Source organism: Engraulis encrasicolus, chromosome 12 (assembly GCF_034702125.1).
Source record: "Engraulis encrasicolus isolate BLACKSEA-1 chromosome 12, IST_EnEncr_1.0, whole genome shotgun sequence".
Taxonomy (NCBI): domain Eukaryota; kingdom Metazoa; phylum Chordata; class Actinopteri; order Clupeiformes; family Engraulidae; genus Engraulis; species Engraulis encrasicolus.
This window is the reverse complement of record NC_085868.1, coordinates 19,065,862-19,076,427: the sequence shown is the minus strand read 5'-3', so window position 1 is coordinate 19,076,427 and position 10,566 is coordinate 19,065,862. Positions and strand designations below refer to the sequence as shown.

Sequence of the window (10,566 nt, the reverse complement as noted above, 5' to 3'; positions counted from 1 at the left end):
GATCCCAGTCCAATCCATGTGTGGTTTGTTGTCCACTGTCTGTGAGTGCAACCAAAAGCAAATCTCCAAAAATGTCTCTAATAGGGTTTTCACACCTGGTCCCCTTAAAGTGAACCAAACTCAGTCCTCTTTAAGTGGACCAAAAAGCGAACCAACAACACAAGGACTCAGTTCTGTTTTTGTTCATATTGCGAGTGTATTACATAAAGAACTCGCTGATCTCTCTGGTCCCGTTCGGCTTTTATGGTGTGTCATTCTTCTTTTTCATCACTCTCAGTCCTCTAGAGCCCTCCTTAAGACTTAATAAGTGATAATAAGTGAAATAAGTGATTACACCTACTCACAAGAGTATCTTGTCGGAACTCATAAGCGAACCGAACTGAGACCACGTCAACCAAGGTCTCAGTACAGGTTCGCTTCCGAGGGGTCTGGGTGCACTTTGGAGCGTTCACATATGCAGCAAAAATGCTGAGTCACTACTCTGAGTTCGCTTAGGCGGCTGAAAGGGACCAGGTGTGAAAACGCTGTCACTCTGTTTTGATGGGTATATTCCAAGAAGGCGTCAATAAGCCTGGCTAAGTTAACCTACAAAAAGTGGTAAACCTACTAACAAATAGCCTGCAGGCATCAATTCATTAGGGAAAATGAGGGCTCCAGGCTCTTCTTTTACCCAATTCACCACTACCTCAAGGCGAACTTAACCTGGTTTACCACTGAACCAGTTTCTTGGAATACCCCAACGATTTGGTGACAGCTTGGTAACTAGACGGGTTACCTTGGCTGCGGCCCACTCGTCTACAAACGTACGGCGATGGAGACAGACATAGAGAGAAACTTGCATATGGTCTCCAGGGCAACCACTGAAGAGACGATCTATTTCTTAACGATATAAATATTCCAACACGAAATGACGAGAATAAATTAACACTGGCATGAAGCAACGGATGCAAACACAACAAAGTACCTAACAGTAAATAAAGTTAATCTTAACGAATAAAAACATTCTGCAACAACAAAATAAACAACCAACTGAACAGACAACATCATTCTTCTGTATGGTTACGTAAAAAGAGGTTTTGTTCTTTAGTGATTATCCAACATAGATAGGAGAGGCAACTTGGGCATAATAATCAATGTGTTGGTAAGTAGTTACCAAAGGCAACTGTGCAGACATGGATCGATGCATACGACAACAACCCCTTACAGAAATAACCATGGATAAACTCTTATCTCTGTTAACTGAAAGTAAATATGTATAGCCATATAATAATAATAATTATAGTAATAATAATTATAACAATAATCATAATATGTATATCAGCAGCATAATATTTTATGTAGTGGTCTGTGTAGTGCATTGGCATATACTTGCTGTGTGTGTGTGTGTGTGTGTGTGTGTGTGGGAGAGATGCAGACAAAGCGGCTCTTACAAAGCGACATGGCTCATACAAACAGCTGGACTGGTGACACAGAGGCGGAGGCAAATGACGAAGGACAAAAGAAAAAGAAAATCAAAACAAGTAGGTCGTGTGATTTCCGAATCTGTCAAAAAGTCTGTGTGTGATTTTTTTTTGTCTTTTATTTTCTTCTTTTTTTCTCCACGTTCCTCCCTGCTAGCTCGACTTCCGTGAGCTTGTGTAGGGTGTTTATTTGTAATATAAAAGCTGTGGGTTGGTAAAAAGTTCTGTCTGTCTTGTCTGTGTGTCCGTCTATGCTGCGGTTTCTCGGATGGCCACCTCGAGCCTCTTTGGAAGCAGCTCTCTCCTCTCGTCCATGTTGAGGACCGGCTTGCGGTACTGCTGCCCGTCCACATACATCTTGGCATAGACAGGGTTGGAGTAGTTTAGCACCTACAGTACGAACAAACACATCACGAAGGAAGGAAGGAAGGAAGGGAGGGGAAAAAGGAAGAAGAAAGAAAGAAAGAAAGAAAGAAAGAAAAGCAGAAAGACAGAAAGATGAGATGGAATACTTAAGAACCTATGAGCAAACAGTGGTGGAAGAACAATAAAGACTAAGAATACGCTTTTATGAGTGTGATTTACCCCATTTCATATCCTGCTTTGATGATTAGATATGTTTTATTTTATTTTTACTTTTACCCGTTAGTTTTTTTGTTGAACTTTTGCTTCTATAAACACCTTGGATTGCCTTCATGTGTGAAATGCACTATAGCAGAGTTAGAGTAAACAAAAAAACTTCGCTTGACTTAAACAGCTTCGGCAAACCCGAAGAGACTCTGCACAGGTGAGATGCATAATTAAGTGCTCATTAATCAAAAAAGTTGGGTAAACTAATTCAGTGAAAAGGATTCACATGGCATTTGACCTTTGTGAAAGCAAGCGCAACAAGACAAGTGTGAGCTATAGCGGAGATCGAGAGACAAGGACAGTGACACGTTGCTGTGGTAACAGAGGTGACCGGTGACCACCGAAGTAGAACAGGAACAGATGCCTCTCTCTCTCACCCACACACGCACGTACGCATGCACGCACGCACGCACACACACACACGCACACACACACCAAACACTTAATTAACACATACACAGCGAAACAGACATGGACTAATAATATCCATGCAGCGCAGATATGCATACTTACTCTATATAACATATAATAAAATAAATGTTCTATGTATTGTTCAGCCTTCTGTTGTTTATGTTCTTTGAATAGCAGACAAGAGTTTTCTGGCAGGTGAATGTGACCAGTGGCACATGCTAGCAATAGCAGAGCATGGTTCTGATTCATTGCTTCAACACGTATGAAACTCACACATTCACACTTGACAGATGTTATCATTCAATGCGATTTAGCTACACGGTACATGCTACCTACATTACATGCAGATAAACAAGAGAAAAGAAGAATGGATAGTGTGAATAACTAAATTAGTTTTGCATTTTACTGTTCAGTCACACATGGATGACAATGGCAAATGGTATGAACAAGAGATGTGCCTGGTACGGTGACCGCTTCATTGTAGCATTGCTCCTAGCAACAACAACAGGCACTACAGCATGGAGGCCTTGCCTTGGTCATCACAATGGTCAGAATAGTTAACTGCTATATACCTGTACTTTTACTAGAAATATATTACTATACTATACTATACTACACAATGCTATATTATACTATACTATACTATACTATACTATACTATACTATACTATACTATACTATACTACGGTATACTATACTATACACAGTCTTTTTATACCTTTTTGCAGTTGATACTTTAACACATTTGGTACTTAAGACTTTTAGACGTTTCATCCTGTTCCTCAGTGGCATTGCCATTTAGTTTATTGTATGGACAATTATTCAATGACAATAAAAGTCAAAGGGAACCTACTTTAGCTTCAAAAGTACAATCTATAATCCACTAGACTAAAGTATATGTGAAGGGTTTCATTGCAAAACAGTGCATCCACCATTTCTGACTCTTGCATTTATTGGAAAGGACTGTTCAGAGGTCCTATCACCTTTGAGTGAATTCTTGCCATTCAAATATTTTGGGAACATACTTTTTACACCTAAATAAATTACATTTTGGCAATGCAATATAATGGAATGCCCATTACAAAAATGCCAATTTCCCCACATTCTACAAAATGGATATACACCTTTTTTTTGCAATGACACCCTTCATGTGTTCCTGCCACCTATCTAAGCAGCTGATTCTATTAGTCATACGGTACGCTACTGTAGCTTGTCATCACAGGTGTGGCCAGCTATATTGACTCCACAGCCACATCAAGGTGGTTTTGAAATTGGTGGCGTAGGATTTTTTTTTTTACTTTACTTTGAAATACATGTTGTCCATTAGTGGGCAGAAGCTATTTGAAAAACGTGCTTTGAAAGGCAGAACTATCCTATTTTTCAAACAGATAGCGCCTCACTGCTTTGTGAGTGGCTGTTTCCAAGCAGATTGAGTTGTCCCTGCTTTGTGAGTGGCTATTTCATGCTTGCATGACAATCAAGTCTATTCTATTATATGTATTTTCAATGAACTGCAAAAAATGACATAGTAAAATATGTGCAGCTCAAATACTTCCATCACAGTGTTCCTTTCTTTAATGTACTTTTTTATTTGAAGCTTCAGAGTACATAGCATATCACCGCTAGAAGAACATAGCAGCCACAAATTAGTGTGCACAAAGGAACGTACTGTAAGGCAGTGGTTCTTAACCTGGGGTGCGGGCACCCGCTGGGGGTGCGCCAGAGATTTCAGGGGGTGCGCGGAATTGTATTTGTGTGCAGGTTATGACCAAAATTCTGCTTCCAAACATTATAATTAGGCGAAATCAAGACCAGATTAAAACATGCTTTGAACCTAATGTAGTCTTGAAAGTATTGAGCAAGAGTCATTGTTGAATTATTTTTAGACCGTATACACTTGTAGACGTTTGAGTTGGGGGTGCGCGGCTTGGCTTGGGCACAGGCTAGGGGGGTGCTTCAAGAAAAAAGGTTAAGACCCACTGCTGTAAGGTATGTATTGATTCGATTTCACTTAAATGCACATTCACTTAAATGCACTATTCATGTTCTCTCCCAAGTATATTTACTTTCATGTAGACTCATTGTGTGTCTGTAGATTCCCATTCACATGTGGAAATGAGCAGAGTTTTTCAGTCCTAGCTAGCTATTCTATACTGCCCTACAAAGGCAAAGTGCAGTAACTACACATTTTGTCAAAATTGAGTGAAAATGACTGAGAATGAAAATTAGACTGAAGATGATCTTCGTCACACCCCCTTTATCGTTCTCAAAGACTTAGGCCTAAAAAAAATAATGTTTTGGTTCCGGTTGCCGACTGACCCTATCATTTTTTGTGCGACCCAAAATATTTTTTTTGACTTTTTGGAATCCTCAAAAAAATATCGATGTTTTTTGGAGGGTTGTTTATATAGACAAGACACAACACGTTTCTTCATTCCCATAACTCGCCATCTCTCACTTTCTACCTGCCTGTAAGTTACTGAATTTGCATTGCATGACTATCCACATATAGGAGCAACATAAGAGTGATTCTCTAATTCGCCTACACTTTTAAGTCCGTGGATTTTATTTGGCAATTCCACTAACTAATAACTGCATCCAATGATGTTTTGGACATTAGAAAACATTTATCTTTCATATAATACAGAAAGTGTAGACATAGCATTATTTCCCTCAGCAAGAATGACTATTTAATACTGGTTTTGGGCGTTTTCATGCCGTCCTGTTTTCCAAATGTCAGATTCAGTCTTCATATTAGCATGTAAAGAAACTTGTTTTGCCCAAGACGATTGCAAATGTTGATTCACAGTAATCATCACAATATGACAAAACTGTCAGAAAGACCACTGTCCTTTCCATTATACATGAAATTTGCCATTTTGTGTGTGTCCACGAAAACTGTGTTAACCGTGTCACGGTCTGAAACCTCCTCCATAAATCAGTAATGGTTTGATCTTAGGCCATACGAATAACATCACGTGATGTCATAACCTCTTTGGCAGGATACGGGAAGACTTTTTGGTAAATTTTGAGCTCCATCCTTCCATAATTTAATCCATTCTTTTTCATGTTCTCATAGCGGGAAAATTGCCTGTCAACAGTGTTATCAACATATTCATAAGAATCTGAATTAGAAATCACATGTGGAAAAACACAGATAAAGCATACAGATACATGAATTGATTAAGGTGTTGTGGTGGAACTTCTGAGGTCCTCAGTTAGCACAACACCCTAAAAATGGCTGAAATGTCAACGGTGTTACCGTCAATGGTGTTACAATTAAGTATGACAGTCAGGGTTGCCAGATGAGGCTGATGATTTCCAGCCCAAAAAATGATCAAAATCCGCCCTAAAAACCCGCCCAATTCTATTGATTTATATGGCAGTGGGAAGGTTTTTCTGATAGATGCCATTTTTACCCCCACACGGCCATCCTAAGCAGCCCAATTGGGCGGGAACCAGCCCAATCTGGCAACACTGATGACAGTTGAGGAGGAGTATGTTTTTGCCAATTTATATCCATATTGACAGACAAACAAACAAAATAATTTGTGTTCTAGGGAGATGGGTTTGTCTGCTCTGTTTTTCTCTCCTAAAAAAGTGCCGACTTGTTCCCCTGCACTGTTGACCGTAACACAATTGAGTTACACCGTTGACTGTTTTGAAAGTGTTTTTGCGCTATTGATCCCTTATGTGTTGGGAAAATCCTATGAACATACACTAGGGATTATCTCTGGAGAAGGAAGTCTTGTGTAAGGAGGGTGACTATATTCAAATCAGACGTTACAGGGATTTATGATGAAAAATGTGTCAGTCTGTATCACAGTGACTCATAAAATCCTACTTATGAAGCTCAACAATCACATTTTCTATATCAGTTGCACAGATTAATGACAACATTACTGCTAAGGGACATAAGCACTTTCAAACATATATTGTTTCAACTCTGTAATATTTTTATATATGTTTGAAATGACATAGTATTTGTCCATAACACTGTTGACAAAATAATTAAGCAAATGTTCGCTTTCATTAGAGTATTTATCAAATGATTTAAGATTAAGCTTGGCAATTTGTTTGTTTGGAAACTTAAATATATACACTATGTTAACATCTAGGTCATTTAGTTGAAAAAAAATACTGATAATCGACATTTTGCTTTTGCCAAAAGCGTAGGGAAATCGTAGAATCACTCATAAGCGCGCGCCACAAGTGCCGCCCGGCTTGATATTATAAAACCCCAAATGTCACTGCAGAGTTGCGCACCTATCGGTCACGTTGTTGGCTAATTATTATGCTACACCATGCTAATTGGTAGTCGTTGTAGCTCGTAAGTTTTTAAATAACTTGCCTCACAGCGTTCTTGCAGACTAATAGGCTACGATGTAGTTTGGGAAACTGGCGAAAATGCCTGTCAAATGATAAGTCAATCGCCTTACCTCAACACCCGACACGGACACAGCCTGACCACCCGCCTCGAAATGCAACACACAGAAAACATTATGAGTATCCACGATTTTTGAATGTATTGATATTGTCTCGTCGTATTAGAAAAGGGCTTCCGTTCAGTCACGCTGCATGTTGGACGAGATGCATAACTCCTTACAGCAATTCTAAAGTAGCACTGTATCAATAGCTTGTAATTGTAAAATAAGTTAATACGAGAGAAGGGAAATGTTTTGCCCAAGTTTCCCTTCATTCTTTCATTTACCACAAGGCCTTGTTAACCAAGAAGTCCGTTGGCCCGAGCCCGTTATTTTCTTGCTCTCTCTCTGCTTGTCCCTCCACCATCGCGCAGCAGCAGGGCATCTGTCACTGTCTCACTCTCCGCGCCTCCTCCAAATAATGAAATAGAAATTAACGATGATGTCGCCACAAATAGCCTACGACTGTTCGATGAAGACATAGGACTACTACAGTTGCCTACAATAATGATTTAATGGCAATGACGATGTTGTCCCTCGATCACCCTTCATCAACATTCATATCGCCTCAGGCGTCTACATCCTCGCGTAAAACAAAAAAGTGTGTAGGCCTACATAGAATGTTTCCAAGCCAGAACCTTCATCCCAAGGAAAATATGGTCTACAACCGATGATGGGACGGAATTAAAAAAAAAGAAAACGGGACATAGCCTACAGGAGCTAAAATAGCAGTGTCAGGCAACTGGCAGCTGGACAGGTATTGCCAGAAACGGTAGGCTGTATGATCATATCCTCATTTCGGTGACGGTCAGTATCTTGGCTCATTAATACTTATTATATTTCATTGTAGCTTTAGCAGGCCACACTCCACTATCGTCATTGGCATTGTTCAACAAAGTTTATGACGAAATCTGGCGCATATGGAGGGTTGGGTGGGTCGGACATAAAAAAAAAATTGAAAAAAAAATGAAAAAAAAAAAAAAATCCGACCGACCCATGACCAAACCTGACAACCAACCGGAACCAAACTCTTATTTTTCTTTGGCCTTATGGTCTAAAGGTGTCCTGGTTTAGAAATATTTCAGTGTCACATTTGCCGTACACACAATTTCCAACCTAATACCAATACATTGAAGGTATTTTTCTCATTTTCAATGTTGGCATAGTTACTGAACTTTGCATTTGCAGGGCATGTGTGCATGGCCACTTCTACACCAGTGGCTCTCAAATTTTTTTTTAAATGCCCTCTGAACCTGATCATAAGTCTTCCAATACCCCCCTTGACCTCCTCATTAGCCAGCCAACCCCCCCCTCCTTAGTATTAAAAAATAAAAAATATGAATAAAATATAACACTAATGTCCCCCAATGGCAACTAAGCGCCACCCCTCTCAGCTGTATCCTTCTCAACGCCCTCCCTAGGGCTCACCAATGCCACCTGGGGGGCCGTAGCGCCCCAGTTGAGAAACATTATTCTATAGAATGGGCCTACCTCTATAGTCTAGATGTATTATTATTATTTAAAAAAAAGAACTCACAGCAAGCAGACGATGGTAACACATGCTACAGAAACATACGGAGATTCACATGCATGCACATACACGCACTCACACACACACAAACATACACACACACGCTCATTTCACACACTTGAGCCGAGTACACCCAGGCAACTTAACAAACATCTGATGTGTACACACACACACAGAGACAAGTGATAAAGACACACTGGCAGTAATTGGAGAGGTTAAGTGACACAGTGTAAAAGTACACACAAACAAACACAGACACAGGCAGGGCTGGCTTGGGGAGAACTGACTCTCCGGTGGGTCCTGCACCCTCGTGGGCCTGTATTTGTAATAATCATAATAATAATAATAATAATAATAATAATAATAATACTTATATATATTTTTCACATTTCTGAAAATAGGGGCCCACGAGGGTGCAGGGCCCAGCAGGAAATGCCCGCTATACCAGATGGCCAGTCCAGCCCTGGGTACAGGCACAGACATAAACACACACACACACACACACACACACACACACACACACACACACACACACACACACACACACACACACACACACACACACACACACACACACACACACACACACACACACACACACACACACACACACACAGGTATACGTACGGGGTTTAATGTGTTAACCTGTCCGGGGATCCTCTCCTTCGGAACAGGCACAGACTGATGGACTGGCACGCGAGGAGCTTCACTGCTGGATCTCACACACCAGCCCTGACACACACACAAAACACGCACACACGCGCACGTGCACACGCAACATGCACACACACACGCACACGCACGCACGCACGCACGCACGCACGCACACACACACACACACACACACACACACACACACACACACACACACACACACACACACACACACACACACACACACACACACACAACATTACACACATTAGTAAAGCCTAAGGGAAGGTGAAGACAATCTCAAGTTAGTGTCTTACACAGTAGGATCCAGGTAGTAAAACAGAAGTCATGTTAGTAGTACACAGGGGAATCATGCATATTATGAAGGCAGTTAGTTCCCTCTGATGTCTATTGGGTTTAGTTTGTCAGCAGGAGGGCAGGCTAAGAGGCACGCACACAAGAGCAGGGCTTTGAACCGGTTCAAGGAACGAAAACGAAAACCGGGAACTTTTTGTATTTTACAGGGAACAGAAACGAAACCGGAAACGTTATTATTTTTTATTTTCTGGAACGGAAACACTTATTTAAAAAATAATGGTAACCGGTTAATACCGGTTAATACCGTTCCTCAAACTAAAAAAAGAAAAATTTCCTGTGCACGTTACCATAACGGCTGAGGTTCATGTCCTGTGTGACATCAGACATTCTCTGACTGAATGGAGAGAGAGCTGTGGATTACAAAGTCTCCACTGCACATCTTAAATAAGAGAAACCACTGTCATACAAAAGGGCAGAGTTTCCATTGCATCATTGTAAGACATTGCAGAGAAGCGTGTGTAAAGCGCAACGAGAATGTTCAATGTTATGTTCAACGGGCATCCATGGCCGCTTCAAATATGCACAAACTTACGATGTCCATCATAACGCTCCCCGTGACCCAAGTCAGCGTGGAGCGCGCATTTTCATCATTGAGGTTTATTCTCCGCTTAGGTCGTCCCTGAAGAACAAAATTCTGGAGGATATTCTTTTCATCCGCTTGAATAAACAGTTTGGAATGTAGGCCGTCTCATTTGCACTTCCGTCTTTCTTGGTTAATTAACGTCAGTTAGGCCTACGGGGAGTAGTCAGCTGACAGGAACGAAATTAACCGTTCCGGGAACATTTTTTTTTTTTTTTGAACCGATTTGGGAACGTCAATTTATTGGTGGAACTCATAACCGGAAACGTTATAATTCCGTTTCTGTTCGGAACGGAACGTTTGGAAAAAAATAATGGTTCAAAGCCCTGCACAAGAGCAACAAAGGGAAGTGGCTGCGTGTGTGTGTGTGTGTGTGTGTGTGTGTGTGTGTGTGTGTGTGTGTGTGTGTGTGTGTTTGACTACTGTACATTGCAATAGCATTGTAAATAGGTGGCACAGTAAGACATACGGTAGCTCTTTTGTGCAGGCAGGATCGCT

At 40.8% G+C, this 10,566-nt stretch overlaps 1 protein-coding gene across 1 annotated transcript in view; it reads right to left on the bottom strand.

Annotated features, from left to right (window-relative positions):
• Window positions 1–1,561: 1,561 nt before the first annotated feature.
• Window positions 1,562–10,566, bottom strand: part of LOC134459383 (low-density lipoprotein receptor-related protein 1B-like) — a 628,069-nt gene continuing 619,064 nt past the window's right edge. The window contains exons 92-93 of the mRNA XM_063211727.1: window positions 9,084–9,188; window positions 1,562–1,850 (exon numbers count right to left, since the gene is read on the bottom strand). Coding sequence (XP_063067797.1) covers window positions 1,710–1,850; window positions 9,084–9,188 — 246 coding nt within the window. The 3' untranslated portion in view covers window positions 1,562–1,709. The remainder of the gene's footprint in view (window positions 1,851–9,083; window positions 9,189–10,566) is intronic.